Here is a 16,855-nt window from a genome sequence, read left to right as displayed (position 1 = left end):
GCCATCATTCCAATAATAATTACTTAGTAAATGTTTTTGTTGATTTGACTAACCTTTCATCCATTCATCTGCCAAGTACATTTTACATTTCTTCTGAGCTAATTCAGTTCTGCTTTGCTCATAGATCACGACACCTTCTCTCATTTACAGAGGAAACTCAGAGGATTTGGGGAATAGAGGGAAGCCACGTATATCCTCAGATCCACTCAGACCTTAATAATTTGTTGAAATCAGTCTCCCCCAAAGAAATGGTTTGAGAAGGAATGCTGGTTGACAATCAGCCATTGATTGAAATTAAAAGGAACTTTCTAACCCCAAGTCAGACAGTGATTTGAAATACACACCTATCCAGTTAAGAAGAAAAAATAATTTCAAAGGGAAGACTAAATATCTTCGTGTTCTAAGTAGTGGGGTGAGAGGAATTGAATTACAAAAGAGTTTAGTGTCTGAGGCTAAAGACTCAAAAAATAAATTGGAATCTCTCTCTTCTTATAAAAAAAAAAAACTTTTTTTTTTTTTTTGGTTGAACTAATGTGGGTGTGGATGCAATGGCAATCATTAAAAAGGGATTGATAGAGCCAACCCTTCCTCTTTTGGGAAAAGGTAACAAACAACACTTCAGCTGAATGAATGATGAGAATTGCTGGATGGCAACAGCCAAAACAAGCAGATAAGAGAAAACAGCAGAAATGTCCTGTGTGTCCTCTTCTGTCCAGTGGAAAGTCCTGAAGGCTCCAGGAGAGCACAACTTCAACAGAGCCCCTCAATAAACTCACTCAAAGATATTGATTTCTCTACAGTGTCTGACATTAGTTGCTCCTCTAGTAGTGGCCATGACAGTTTTCAGCACAAGTACATGCTCTGGTTACATGTGTATCTTCTGGTGTAATATTGCCATAGTGTTCCCTTATAGGTGGGATCTTCCAAATATTTGCTAGCTACGTTTCTTATGTCTCTATTTGCTCTTGCCAAACATGTTCACTTTATATCCTCTATATATGTTCAGGCTATATAAGTTCCCTACTTGTATAGTTGTTTTTCAGTCATGTCCTACTCTTTATGACCCCATTTAGGATTTTCCTGGCAAAGATACTAAAGTGGTTTTCCATTTCCTTCCCTAGCTCATTTTACAGATGAGGAAATTGAGGCAGTGTTGGCTCTATTGCCTATGTTACTTGCCCAAGGCTTCATAGCTAGTAAATGTCTAGCTGTTCTATATGCCCCTGTGCATCATGTCCACTGCTTCCACACTTGTAGTTATGTATAGACCAGTACTTTCCAGGTATAGAGGATGCTCTATTATTACTTTTCTTATTCTTTCCCTTGAGTCTTTAATTTCTCCCTATCTACTGGCTCCATGCTGATTTATTTTTAAAAATCAAGCTCCTCTCCTATCTCAAAAAAAATCCCTGCATTTATTCTGCTAATCTCCTAAACTAGCCTCTGACACTCCCCTCCCTTTCATATCCAAACTTTTGCAAAAAAAATATATCTCCAGTAGTCTCCTTTTATTCAGTTATCACCTGCAATCTATCCCATCTCATCATTTAACTGAAATTTCTCTCTTGATTTAGGATCTCTTGTCAATTTCAATAGCCTTTTCTCAGTCCTAATCTTTTTTTAACTCCTCTATAGTATGTCACCATTGACTACCCCCTCTTCTTAAATATATAACTCTGTTCTTGTGAAAGAATGTTCCTATCTGGATTATTTGTGTACTGCTCCATGTTTGGCTAAAAAACACTCTGACTGATTTCTGGGGATGGCAAATGTTTAATTTGGGACAGACTGTTAGAGAAAGATTTGATTCTTGACCTTGTCCTCCCTCCCTCAGTTCAGCTGAAGGAGTCAAAGGATGTAATCATAGATGATGACTTTTTAATCTGTTAACAAGATGAGTCAATTAGAGAAAGGCATTCATACTTCATAAAGGGATAACAGGGTGTTAATACCTTGCTAATATGTTAACACCTCATTATCTGTGATTATAGCCTGTGACTACAACATATTTTGGTTTCTCTGTGGAACCAAATCCTTTATCCTCTCAACTCTCCACCAATTATATCAGCATGGCTACTTGGTCACCTAAACTAAGGGAAAAAATACAAAGCAAAAGGGGCTGGCAGAGGCCTAAAGCCTTAGGCTTACTTAGGTAGCCTGTGTTTGTGGAGATGAAAGACAGAAAGAAATAAATCTGCTCCCCTCCTCTCATGTCAAAGAAGAAACTCTCAGACACCCCAGGAGAGAAAAGAGAGCTGAGTCATTCTATGAAATTTGAATGAGTGGACATTTCAGTTCTCAGTAGACCCTCTTCTGTTGTATTCATGAGAACAAGAGATTGTTGCAGCATTCCAAATCACCAAATCCTTTAGCACTGAGTCAGTACCTATGACTCTGTTTATACCAATTACACTTACATTAAGCCTGAATCTTTCTATATCTTCTAAAATTGTTCCTTTCTGGGACCAAGCCAGTCTAATCACCTTACCCAAATTCCTCCTCTTTCAAGTGAAGAATCAGAGAACCCGAGAAATTGGGATCATAACTGCACAATGAATTTAGTGGCAAAATTATTGGCTATGAGAGTCACGGGATCTCTTCCTCATAACATTCCCAAAATACATTTTGTCTGGAAAAATAAGCCTTTATTAACAAGAAAATTATGGCATAATATGGATAAAATATAAATACATATGTATTTAATAGAGATTTGTTAATTTTCTGAAGGTAAGTTTTGGCTAATATGAAAAAAGCTGGGTTAAAAATGATTTAAGGTAAGACCAGTTAGTTACCAATTCTCATCCATCCTCCATTCATTTATGTGTCCTCTTTTTTAACTCACATGAAAACCACCCTAGTTCAGGTCCTCCTGATCTCTCACTCTATTACTGTGGTAATAGATTCCTCATGACCTCCTTTTCCCCATCTCTCTCCTCCAATCTATCCTCCGCACTGACACTGAAGGGATATTCCTCAAATATAGGTTTTATCAAACCATTCCTCTGCTCTAAACCTATTACTTATTACCTCTTGGATTATAAACAAATTCGTCTGTTTGAAATCTAAGGATTTTTCACAACCTGTGGCCAATCTTCCTTTCCAGATTTGTTAACAACTACTCCCATTCACATACCCTACACAGTCCCTCACAGACAACATCTTCTCCCCCAGACCCCCAGGATCTGGATATACTTCCTCTTCATTTTTACTAATAGTGATCTTCAATACTCAGGCTTAGGACTAACTTCTGTTTGAGGCTTTTCCTGATCTCCACTACCCACAACCCTGCTACAACCAGGCTCACCTCTCCCTCTATCCCTTTATCCCTCTCCCTCTAACCAATCACCTGGTTTTTATTTTGCATCTACTCATATATGAACATCATGCTGAAGGAGAATGTAAGCTCTCTGAGGTCAGGGATGGTTTAATTTTTGTTCTGATGTGCCAAGTACCTACACATTGCTTTTCATAAAGCAGTGCTTGTTTTTTGATTGATCTCCAAGGGTCCTTTTCAGTTCTAGGACTTGAGAGCTATTTTCCCAGGAGACTCACTTGAAAACAACTGATCTGTCAGTTTGCCAGTAAGCCTACTGGTTTCCAAATAGGCACACTTCCCATTATAAGCCTTGCACTATGTGTGAAAACATAGTTATAGTGTGTGTTTATTTAGTCCCTTAAAGGGATAGCAATTGTATCTTTCCACAGCTTCATAAAAAACATAATTTACTAAGGAATTCAGTAAAGTATAAATAGCCTATGCCCATCAATGCTTTTCTTTAGCCTTCTTTACTCAAATAAAAAAGTAAGGACTATGAACAAGGACTGAGCTGAGCCTGCAGTCTGATAGGGAATTAAGGATTTCTCTCTGTAATTCTTCAAAAGGTTCATAAGCCTGAGAAATAAAAGTAAAGTGCTCCTTGGCTAGGCAAGAGCGAATGCTATTTTCTTAAAAAGGATGAGAGAGAGCCCTCAGGGGGGTGTAAATCCCAAAGGGCAGCTACAACATGGCAAAGCCTTTGGGCGGAAGAAATAGGGCAACCTTAATAGCAGTGGGACTCCTAAATCATTCTGCACAGTGCTGAGTAAACAAGGCAAGGGAAAAACATCTCTGAGCCTTGGGGAGAGCTGTGCCAACGTATTAAAGGTCACCAGAGTCATAAATCAACTGCATTTGCGCCCAACAGATTACGAGAAGTTATTTTAAAATGACTTGAGGGAAAAATGCCATAGAGGGGAACTTACTCAAAGCACACATGTGAACAGGGAAGTTTAACTTTGTTCTTACCCTTTATCTGCCAAGGAAATGGGATGAATAGGAGGTTAAGGACTGAATCCCAGCAAGCTAATACAGCTCTTGCTTCCTGTTTTACTTTTAGGGTTATACAAGTGAATTGAATGCTGATGCAAAGTGGTTACAGCCAAGCAATAATAGCCTCAATCAGCTTCCAAGGTCTATGTAATAAACATAAAGACTTGCTTCTCAAGGTCAGAATTGGAGAAGAGTAAGTACACCTGGTAGAACAGTACCTAGCCTATTTCCAATAGAGCCTGAGGTTTGGACTCCATTTTTTGATTGTAGAAACGTTACACCTTGGATTTTGGATGCCTAATTAGTTTGAGATCAATAGGTGTAAAGCCCTAGGACTGCCAAATAATGAGTATTTGCAGTAAGAATCCTGGTGAGAATTCTCAGGACTTCAGGTTTTCAATTAATAAACAATGAATATTGGAGAACAAATTTAGCTACTTATTTTCTTCTCTATTTTTTAATCATGTCTAAATCATTTCCAGACAATACTCATCAAGTGTGTAGTACATGGAAAATGCTACAAGACAATTTTTTACCTCAAGAGCTTACAATTTGGGGGAGATAAAGTTCATCGACATATGGGGACATCGACATAATGAGGATAAAGGGGTCTAGGTCCTGAACTCTAACAAAGTACCACTATTACCTTGGGAAGAAAAATTACTTCCTTCTGACTCTTTTTTTCTCATCCATAAAATGAAAAAAAGAGATTAAAATTATCTCTAAGGTCTTCTTAAACTCTAACATTAAGTATGGCTTATAAGGAGATGTGGGGAAAGTGGGACATTAATTCATTGTTGGTGGAGTTATGAAACGATCCAACCATTCTGGAGAACAATTTCGAACTATGCCCGAAGGGCTATAAAACTGTGCATACCCTTTGATCCAGCACTGCCACCACTGGATCTGTATCCCAAGGAAATCATAAATGAGGGGAAAAGACCCACATGTGCAAAAATATTTATAGCAGCTCTTTTTGTGATAGCAAAGAATTGGAAAATGAATAAATGCCCATCAATTGGGGAATGGCTAAATAAATTGTGGTACATGAAGATAATGGAATGTAATTGTTCTATTAAAAATGATGAATGAGCTGGTTTTAAAAAAGGCTTGAAAAGATTTACACAAACTGAAGCCGAGCAAAACAAGCAGAACCAGAAATACATTGTACACAGTAACAGCAAGAATGTGTGATGCTCAACTATGAAAGATTTGGTTCTTCTCAGTAATTCAATTCACTGATGCAGAGTAATCCCAATAGACTTTGAACAGAAAATGCCTCCTGCATTCAGAAAAAGAACTATGAAGATTGAATGTAAATCAACACATGCCATATTCACACCTTTTTTTCTGTTTTTTATTCTCTCCCAAGGTTTTTCCCTTTTGTTCTGATTTTTCTCTCACAACATGATTCATAAAGCAATGTGTATTAAAAAAATACATAAAATTTTATTTAAAAGTATGGATTATAGACCTAAAAATTGGAAAGGACTTTCTAGATAAGGAAATTGATTCTCAGAGGAATTAAGCAGTTTGCCCAAAGATACATAAACAGAAAATGATAGCACCAGGATTTGATTTTTGGATTTGCAATTCATCACCCATAGTCATATATATGTATTCTTACTAAGAGGTCAGAGTCACACAGGATAAGATATGGATGGATTTTGATGTGCATTGTTAGAGAAAGACCCACACTATAAGATGAAAGACAATTACAAGTATCTAAGTAGAGTATTCAAAGATAATAACAATGTAAGACAGTCTAAGTGTCCAGATAACAAAAGGTTTATAAAATTAGCTGGGGACATTGTGGTTATAAGTAAAGACTTCACAGAAGCAGGTGGACTTAACCCACACCTTGAAGCAAGTATAAAAATAAAGAGGGAAGAAAAGAGACATCCAGTCTTTGGGAAATGCAATAGAAGCAAATTGATTAGAAGTTTGGCCACAGAGGGAAGAGGAAGGGAAAGGCCTGTCTGGGATTCATCACAATAGGAGTTGGCAAGAAGTCAGTTTGTGGAAGGTAGACACTATGTTGAAGAGAATCTGAAGGTGATGGCCAAGAGAAGTTGATCTCTGCACTATTAAAAGACCATAAGATTTGGCCTGAAGACCACAGTTGTCTCAGGGACAAAGTGAGATTGTGAGACTACAGCTATCTCCACCCAAAGAAGTCAGTACCCTGGAACATGCTTTGTTCCACAAGAGTCAGGCTTACTGTGCTTCCTTATCTGTCCTACTTTATCAGTGTTGGGGTTCCTTCCAATAGTGCAGAACAAATCCATCTATACCTTCTTATTCTTATGGCTCTGACATGAACAAGAATCTGGTTATAATAATAAAACTAATTTATTTTTTAAAAAATTCTATAAAGACTAAAATGCTTTACTAAAATCCTCTCTTTTGATCCTTATAATATTACATTTTATTGTTATCCCTATTTTACAGATAAGGAAACTGAGATTCTGTAAAGCTAAGTAGGAAAGCTGACAAATGTGGGCCTAAGGAATGAACTTCAGGGCCAAGGACTGAGCCATTATTACTTCCTCTTTTACTTACACGCTTATGAAGCTAAATTTAGTGCTGGCAAAAAGTGCCTTTGGCCAAGTGATAATGGCTCCAATTAGCCTTAATGATGTATAACAGACATTAAGACTTGTCCCTCAGGACCAACCTGGTGGAAAATAGAATTTGAGCTCAGATCATCCTGACTCCAAAGTTACTATTTTATCCACTATGCTAGACTGCCTCCTTATTCTTAACCTCGATAATCAGTAGAGAGTTAATGAATAGATCAGTGAACTGGAGCCAGATTATAAAGAGCCTTAAGTAAAAGACTGAAATTTGGGCTTAAACAAAGGAAGTTTGAAGTCTAGGCTAAGATAATGACCTATTGGTATCCCCTAAGTATCCATGTGATAACAACAACCAATTTATACTAATCAAATCATGGAAGGTAGAAGAGACATTAGTGGTCATTTCATTCTTTTCCCAGTTTATAGTTAAGGAAAGTGAGACTTGGAAACTTGAAGTAGCTTGCCCAGGGTCAAACTGCTACTAAACAGCAAAACTAAAACATTACTCTCAGTCCAGTATAATTTCCATTACATAACAAGGTTTCTTTGTAATGTAAGAACACAAATTAAAGTTTATGCTACTTACTTTCCAAACAGGTCATGTCTCTATTTGCCTATCCCAGGAACTGGTTCTGTGAAAAATAAATTTTTAAGAGCTAAAACTGCTCATTTTAACCATATATATGCTATTTTAGGAAGCAGAATTTCATCCAGATAAAACCAAATTATTTTAACTTGCTCATTCTGATTAAGGAAACAGTCCATCCTCTGGTCCATCAGGGGAATTATAAACAGATTCCTTTCCTATCCAAGTGGCCACAGCAGTAGCTGCCTAGGTACCATTGGGGAACCCCATCCCACAATCCCAACCATTCCCAAATCACTTTGTGACTGCAGCAGAATCCCCTTTCAGAGGAGTCTATGCTCTATAATAATGGGTGGTAAGGAAGAACACTGTTTCTCTATTTTCATTTTGGGGGCTTTAATGTGAACAGTGTAAGACAAGCAGGTATAAATGGGTTATAAGAGAACAAAGCTTTCATTACATAGTCTTTTCCCCAAAACTCATTCTTCTTCCAAACTTTTTTATGAATATCTAGAACACTATGATTCCCACTTTCATAAACTTCTTGTCACTATCTCCTGCTCATCCTCCCTCACTCCATTTATTCAACCACTTGTCACACTTTGTCTTTTCTACCCCTACAACATCTCCCTTTCTCCATTTACACAACCACACTCTAATATGTATCTCCTCTTATCTGTACTTCTGCAATAACTTCCTCATAGACTCCTTGTCGCCTCTCTTTTTTTTCTCCAATTTGTCTTCCACACAATTGTCAAGTTGGTGATTCTCCTAAAACTCAGTAATATGTCACTTTCCTATTTAGTAAAATTCGGTGGTTTCCCTGATGATTCTAAAAGCAGTTATCATTTCACTTTTCTCTTATCCTTTTAAAATGTTTGTCTTTGTATAATAGGTATAATTATTAGTATAGTAGTACATATATATAACTTATAAGTACATATTTGCATATGGGGCGCATGTTTAAAAAAATTTTTTTTACTGATAAGGATGCATGATCAAAAAAGTACAAACCAATTTACAAGAGACAAAAATTTGTCTTACATCTTCTGATCTTATAGATCTTCCTCCCATCAAAGAGGTAGATCAAGAGGCTGAATGGCTGTCCCCTTCTTTCTTTCCATTCCTTCTCCTCCCTGCCCAAGTAATTCCCTCTCAGGAACTTGCTTGAAGACTTCTAGATATTCGAATTCTCTATTCTAAATTAGCTTGCTGTTTTTTATACAAGACCCACAGGGCACTTCCAAATACAACCAACCAAGCCAAACAGATTTCTTCTTACACCTAGTTGAAATATTTTGATTGAATCAAGATGTCCAGACAGACATATTTACTAGAGGATTAGCTAAATGGCATGAAATCTTAAGGGGAAACTACTTTAACAGACAAGTCGAAAGTAAAGAATTCTTACCCTCTGAGGACTGGAGGTGGAGGAGAAGGTAGTTTTGGGAAATGGATAATACAGCACCTGTTTCTTATTTTAATTTGTTGTCATAAGAGGTAGTATCATACTCAAATTGGAAATGTTTGGTTTGGTAGGAAGACTTGGTTCAAATCATATACCTAGTCTATACTTATAAGGTGTATGATTCCAAAGATAACTTTCCTCTTCTTCAGTTCTTTTCTCTATGAAATGAGCATAATGCTATGCCCTATCTCATAGAGTTGTTGGAAGGATCACATGTGATAACATATGGTAAACCTTTTACAAATTGTAAAGTATTAACTTTACAATTATTGTTGTTAACTTATTTTAAGTAAATATCATTTAATTTTACTATAATATCTAATCCTTAATTCTGGTTAGGTTAGAAAGAGTGAAAAGCAGAAGCTGATGAGCAATGGTTTCGAAATATAGATCCAAGTAGGTTCTAGAAACCCAAATATATCAGCAAGGAATAATAATTATAACAGTAGCTAATATTTATATAGTGCCTTTTATATGTCAAGCACTGTGCTAAGTGTTTTACAGCTATATCATTTGATCATTACAACCTACCTCTGGAAGGTAGGTGCTTTTATTATCCCCATTTTACAGATGAGAGACCTGAGGCAAACAGAAATTAAGTGACTTTCTGGGGTCACACAGCTAGTGAATGTCCAAGGCTAGATTTGAAGTCAGGTTTTTCTGACTCTTGGTCCAGCATCTAGTCACTACATCACATAGCTATGTCCCAGTATTGTAAGGGAAGAGGGAGGACACCTAGAGAACTATTGCCATCTCATTTACTTACTTACCTTGCTTACCTACACCATTTAATGTAAGATATTATGCCCTCAATCTTTTCTCAGGTGAGAAGATATATCAATGAAATCAATCAGAGGTGTGAACAAGGTGTAGACAAGACTTCATGCCTTGGCTAACAGGTGTAACAAAAGCTCTTTTCAACTTGGTTAATCTACTTGATCATGCCTTTGGGGGCTTGTATAAAACCAAGAAGCTCAGAATCCAGGATTCAAATACTTAGAAGTTTCTTTCAAGCCCCTAGGAAAGAACTGCTTGTGAATAAGAATGAGGAAGGACAGTGTCTCAGTCTCCATCTTCTCCCTACCTAGATAGGAACCTAAAGGACCAAAGGATTGGGACCTTTCATCAGATCCTAGCAGTATCCCCAGGACACAGTGCCTCTCAGTGCAGCAGGAATCAAGGATAGATGGATTCAGTAAAAAAAAAAAAAAAAAAAAAAAAAAAAAAAGATATATTGAAAGTTCTACAAGGACTGTACTGGAAATTCATGAGTATCCTATAAAAAAAGGGAGTTTACAGTAAAGGGACTTCCAAGAGCTCTGAGTTACCCCCTTTGCTATACACGTTCCCTCTAAACCTGAATCCACTTTGTATGGATCATCAAAGGATATGTTATAGACAAAGGCCGAGGTCTTTCCCAGCATCCCATTCCCAGTCATCCTGACCTAGGTCTTGCCGCTGGATTCCAGTGACCCTGGAGGAAAGAGTGAGATTCATGACTGCACAGTCCTGCCTCATTTAAGGGCAAATCACCCTTGTTATTCTGCTGGTCTGTTCCAGAACAAAAGACCAATAACAATAATGAGGGCTTAATAAATGCTCCTTGATAGCCTAGCTAATTAACTAATAAATCACATGAAACTGAGGTAAGGGTCAATTCCATTTATTGAAAAAATGATACTGGAAAAGAAAACCCCAAATGGGATCACTGTGACTGAAAAACAATTGAACAACAATAACAATAGGAAAATGGTACTTTTTGCTGACCAGGGGTCCTCTCTTCTCCTCCTCCCACAAAAAAAATCCCAAAACAACAAAGTCCTCCTCAAAAGAAACAGTTTCACTATTTCTAACCCAAAGCAGCTGTGCAATAAGCAGGCCAGAAAGCTAAAAAGTCATGTAATGTGCATTGGATTTTAAATCAGAAGATCAGATTCAAAGCCTGTCTCTGATCTATATTTACCTGTTATGATTAATTACCTATAGTCTGCAGCAGACTCCTATGGGCCACAGTTTTCTCCCGATTAAAATTAGGGGATTAGACTAGAATGCCTCTGAGGTCCCTCCCAACTCTAAATCTAAATCTAAATGGTAGGACCTGGCTTTGAGTTCTGACTGATTTACTTACCTGTGTGAGCTTGCATGGGCCACTTGGTCTCGGTTTCCTGGCCTGTAAAATGGGGATGATCTCTGATTCTAGATTCTATAAATCTATGAATAGTTTCTTATTTAGTTCAAGAGGAAAAAAAACAAACAAAATTAAATTTCCTTCACAATATTTATCTCAGAAGAACAAATACACTGCTCCTGAAGCTGCCTAATTCTCTAATGGATTTATGAACTCAAGATGTAGGTGTTTCCTTACACTATGATGGTGATCACAAACTCTTCATGCTTGCTTGCCCTATATGACTTTTGGTCTTATGTTCCTATAAATTCACCACAAGGGGACCACTCATCCTGCTGAGGATCTTCCTAAATTTTCATACGTTGATAATATTCCAGTAAAACACACAGGATGGCTATCTACTTTCCACATAATCAACCCCAATTCTTTTTGACTCAAAAATATATTTGATAGCTTCCTTCACAGTACTTCTTCATAATGTCCTGTTTGTAACTTGTTGCAACCTGCAACCCACCATGCACCACTCCATTGCCCTTTGGGGGTAATCCTCAATTTCAGTTCTTTAGAAACCTTAGTGTCCCATAACTAGAGCATTGCCTGAAGAATGCTGGTATTAAAAAGATGGGCTTTTGTTCCAAAGAGAATCTTGGAGTGATTTAAAGAACTTTGTCATTTCCCCAACGCAATCCAACTTGCTTCAGTTGTTCCTTAGTTTGGGGGTTCAAATCATGGCATTGTCTGGCTAGGATAAACATACTAAAAGATGAGTATTAGAGGTTGGGCATCCAATTATATCTCATAGTTCAAAGAATAGGCAGTCTTTGCTCATTTGTTCCAGGATTTGATACAATTAACATGGTACCACCCACAAAAAAAGGAGCAGCTCAGGAACCTCACCATTTTTGGCAGGAGTTCTTAAGAGGTTTGTTTCATGGACCTCTCTTGCAGTCTGATAAATCCTATAGAATCCTTCTCAGAAAAATGTTTTTAAATGAACAAAATAAATAGGATTGCAAAGAAAAAGTTATATTGAAATAGTTATCCCTTTCACATCGCTGAGATTAGGAATGTAGTGCCCTTGTGATCTGGGAAAATCCATGTAAAATTTTTTGGCACTCCCTTCAAACTAACATATATTTTATGCATTTTTGAGTTTCTAAGCTTGGTCTGTGTCATCTGCTGGCCTTTACTTGTTGTCTGCAGCTTCCACAAAACTCCGCCAACATTCTCATTTAATTTTTTATGCTGAGTTGCAATTTATTAAAACTACAAGGGGAAAAGTCACAATGTGGAAGGGATAACTGTAAAGGTCTAATTTTTCCCATTCAAACTCATATGCCCCTTGACATCTATCCACAAGTTTCAGGTTAAGAATCCCTGATCATACGGATCCCTTCTTTAGACTCAATGATTGGACTCAATGAGGAGCATCCTACCTTCCTGTTTAATAGTAATGGATCAGCAAGTTCACTGTTGTTGTAACTTTTAAGCAGTCTTGTGTGATTTTGACACCTACATGAGGAAAGGAGGGCTTTTTGCTCTACTGAACTGATTTTTTTCTTTATAGACAACATAAATATGATTTGTATATATAATATAAAATATACAATATAAAATACAATCTTGTATTCTCTTTCAGCCAGTTCCCAAATAACAATGTAAACTGGATGCATGTCTACAAGTCAGATTTTTTTTATTTAGGTAGAATAGAAAGATGGGGGAGTCAATTCTGACTCAAACCAGACTCATAAAAATGATGTGCTTTTAAATGCCAAGAGATCAGACTCAAAATTTTGCTAACAGGGTGATACAACATCACATCACAGTATTTTACAACTACTTATATTCACAGGATTCATAAAAGAGAAATAGATCTGGGAAACAGATTTTTTTTTTTTTTAGTAAATACTGTAGTTACCATGAACACCAGTCCCATAACAACAAATGTGAATGAACTGTCCTTTGTGCCTGCATATTACCCTAGAGCTAATCTCCTTCGGAAACTAGAACCTACAAAGTTTCAAGTCTCGAGCAATGGGAAGGGAACTTACCTGTTGCTGTGGATGTGCCCATCTTGTCAGGGCTGTGTCTTACCCAAGAAACTTTGGACTGGATGAAACATCTGCTGAAAGCAAACTGGGGCCCGTAAGAGGCTCCTTGGACAAAGGTAGTCCTTGCCTTGTGCTTGTGGCCGCCTCTCAGGGCAGAAGCGGAGAACGCTGCTTTATTTTTTATGGGTGAGATCTGAGGTGGCCCTTTTTTCTCCCCAGTATAAAAGGTAATTGTAGGATGATAACAAAGAGCTCCAAAGGGCTATATCTAGAGCAGTTGGTTTAGTCTGATGTACCTAACAGTTCGTGAGTAATCCGCTGGACCTCTGCTGTAAATGGGGTTTCATCTGCTTACTCATACTGTTTGGGCCCATTACTGGTGTGGGAAAGAACATAGAAGATGGGAAGAACTTTATACAGTACTCTAGCAAAAGGTGCTGTGAAAAATAAAAATCACTGGCTCTGATCTGATCTGAATGTGAAGCCAACTTTGAATATGAGTGTTTAATGTAGAAACATAGAAATACAGAAAGTCTGCAAATACAGGTTACCCTCTCACTGCACCAATCAATCAACCTTGTATTTATTTAGAACAGATGTGCCTGGCACTGTGCTAAGTTCAGGAGGGTCATAGAATCATGAAATCTTAAAGGCTACCCAATCCAATCTCCCCTTTTCCCATTTTAGAGGCAAGGACACTGAAAGCCAGAGAGCTATGAAGTCATAGGGAAACAAAGTGAGTAACTGGCTAAAATGGAAAAAAGTGAAAGAACTTGGGATTTCACCCAGAGAGAAGGCTTAGAAGTCAGTCACCTGTTACAAGAAAATAACAAATAAAGTAGAATCTCAGTACAATTAAAATGCTATTTAATAAAAATAAGATTCCAGGGCAAGAAAAACATCTGGACCAACTCTTAATGTCTGTTGGAATGGGATTTGGCCTGTGCTCATCTTCAGATGGGTAGCAAAATCACTGTGGCCTGTGAATTCAGTATCATCCAACAGGTTGATGTAGTAGACAAAAAAGTAATGGTTAGCATTTGTCCCGCAATTGAAGGTTTGTAAAGCACTTTAAACTTTTGATCACCTTTATTTCTCACAATAACCCCTGGGAGATAGGAGCTATTATTATCCCCATTTTACAGATGAAGAGACTGAAGCCAAGAAAGAGTAAATGACTTGCAGATTCACACAACCAGTTAAGGGTCTGAAGCCAAATTTGAACTCTGATCTATCCAGAGTTTTATTTCCCCTTTAGGTAAAAGGAGGTAGAATATCATTATCTCCTAATGATATGCTACTAAGAGTTAGAGTAAAAGCGAATGTTGCAAATGAGGGAGGGAATGATGTTTCTGTTCCCTGCCCTAGCCAGATTTCATGTAGAAGGCTGTGTGTTCAGTGATGGGTGCCATATTTTAAGAACAACATAGAAAAGTTGGAACTTGCCTGGAAAAAGGCAACCAGGATGATTAAAGCTTGAAAAGTCATGTCATAAGATTTTAGGAATAAGGGAAAAGTCTTAGAGGAGGACACTGAGGCAGCATGGTTTAGTGGAAAGTGATGGTTCTGGTGTCAGGTGCCTTGGATTGGAAGTCTGGCACTTGCCCTTCTACAAATGTGAACTTGGGAACTTTAACTGCTTTGTGCCTCAGTTTCCTCATATGTAAAATGAGACTTGATAGACTCTAAAATCCCTTTTAGCTCAAATCCTATGCTCTTATTCGATATCTATCTTCATGTATTTAAGGGCTGTCATATGGAAGAGGGACTAGATCAAAGGTTCTTAATCTTTATTGTATCATAGATCCTTTTGGCTGGCCAGTGAAGTATAGAAATATCCCCTCAAAATGATGTTTTTATTTAAATGCATAAAATTAAATAATGACCATTATATTTAAATAATTATCAAAAAAAATTTAAGTTCACAGACCCCAAGTAAAGAATACTTGGATTAGATTTATTCTTTTTGGCCCTATGGGACCAAGAGAAAAGGATAGAAATAATTTTTAAAAAAGAAAGAAAGAAGAAAGAAAGAAAACCCAACAACCACAAACTTCCTTACAAGAAAATCTATTCCAAATTTATTTCATTTCAAAGTGGAATGGGATGCTTTGAGAAGTAGTGAGTTCCTTCCTCCTTCTCTCTACAATGGAAATCTTCAAGCAAAATCTGAATGTCTGTCTGTTGAGATTGCTTTAATAGGAAATCCTGGGGGCACTGAGGGCATCATAGAGTACCAGCCCTACAGTCAGAGCCACCCAAGTTCAAATTCAGCCTCAGACAGTGACCCAAGGCACTTGACATTGATTGCCTCCTCCCCTCCCCCCAAAATAGTTTATCCCGTTTGGATTCTTGCTCAGGACCTTCCCGATTTGAGATTCTGTGACCGCCATTCAGGAAGCAGGCAAACGGCCACAGGAGGCCTGCAAACTAAACAATGGGACGTCCTTCCTGGTCATCCCTGACCTGATCTCCATGAGCAATGGGAAAGCTTGGCTATCGCCCTGCCTAGAGCCAAGGGGCCCGGCTGTCATTACAACAGTTGCTTTCAGTGGGTTTGCAGTCCAGCCTCCGGAGTCAAAAGGATTCTAGGGATGTCACCGGCAGAGGCTCCACAGCTTTCTCATGGGTTTCCAGCTCACGGACAAAGCCGACGGTTTTTCTCAATGAGTAATATTAGACTGGTGATATCCACCAGGTCTGGAAATAAGGACATGACTTGGTCCACCTCACCCTGGGGGAAGATGTTATAGAGGGCTGTCCGGACGCGGGCTCGCTCTGCACTGGCTGACCCCGGGGCCCGGCCTTTATATTCAGGGGAGTGTGGATAACTCTCCACTCTCCTAAAGGGCTGGCTCCTCCAGCTGGAGTCCCCCCTAAAAGATGGAGCGGGCGGCGGTTTCTGAGCTTGCCCTGTTCCCCAGGTCTCGTTGGTGTGGGTGGGATGGGGAAATGGATCCCGGGTGGGAGCCTGGGGGACAGTCTGCTGTTGGGTTTGCTGCAGATCTGCTGCGGATGGACGGTCACTAGGGACAAAAGTCCCCGGCAGGGCCGGGTCCGGCTCCCCAGAACCAGGATGGTAAGACCCTCTGCCCGTCAGGGGGCTACCAGCATATGCAGTGGGCAGGGCCCCTTCCTGGAAATGGTGGCTGTGCAAGCAGCCACAGTCCGTGCTGTGCTGATGGGGCTGGAAGGGGTCGCGGCAGTTGGAATGACGGAGGTTGCAGCCTTGGTATAAGGTGTGCATCCAGCCCCGAATCCCGGCACTTCCGAGGCCGCCGTGCGAGCCAGGACCATAGGAATCCTCACCAATTGCCAGTCTGGAGAGCTGGCCCTCCAGGAAGCGGATCTCCCCTGCTGGGGGGCTGAGCGGAAAGCCGCGTGCGGGGTCCCACCGGCCTGGAGCACAGTCCTCCCAGCTCCGGGCCAGAGTTCCCCTGAGGCTCCTGTCCACAGAAGGACCTCTCCCCTCCGTCCCACTGGAGCCCGGGCTGCTGTTACTAAAGCTACTGCAGCTGCTGATGCTGCCTGTGGGACTCCACGGGGATTCCGGGCTCAGGCTGGGGGGAGTCAGGGGGGGAACCGGCCCCGGCTTCCGTGGCTCCTCCTCGGAGCCCGGCAAGGCCCTGGTTTTGGCTCGAAGCTCATCCGCCACTGACAGCTGGACCTGATGCAGTCTCTCCGGGTGGTAGAATTTGCACTTACTGCCATAGGTACACTTCCTGCCTGCAAAG

At 39.4% G+C, this 16,855-nt stretch overlaps 1 protein-coding gene across 3 annotated transcripts in view; it reads right to left on the bottom strand.

The window, feature by feature from the left end:
* Positions 1 to 14,896: 14,896 nt before the first annotated feature.
* ZC3H12D (zinc finger CCCH-type containing 12D) overlaps positions 14,897 to 16,855 on the bottom strand; it is a 47,291-nt gene continuing 45,332 nt past the window's right edge. For all 3 annotated transcript variants that reach the window (XM_031937643.1, XM_031937644.1, XM_031937645.1), the window contains exon 6: positions 14,897 to 16,847. In XM_031937643.1, the coding sequence (XP_031793503.1) occupies positions 15,760 to 16,847 (1,088 nt within the window). In that variant the 3' untranslated portion in view covers positions 14,897 to 15,759. The remainder of the gene's footprint in view (positions 16,848 to 16,855) is intronic.

The sequence above is a fragment of the Sarcophilus harrisii genome, chromosome 4 (assembly GCF_902635505.1).
Source record: "Sarcophilus harrisii chromosome 4, mSarHar1.11, whole genome shotgun sequence".
NCBI lineage: Eukaryota > Metazoa > Chordata > Mammalia > Dasyuromorphia > Dasyuridae > Sarcophilus > Sarcophilus harrisii.
The sequence above is the reverse complement of the archived record's forward strand: the minus strand, read 5'-3'. Positions and strand labels throughout refer to the sequence as shown.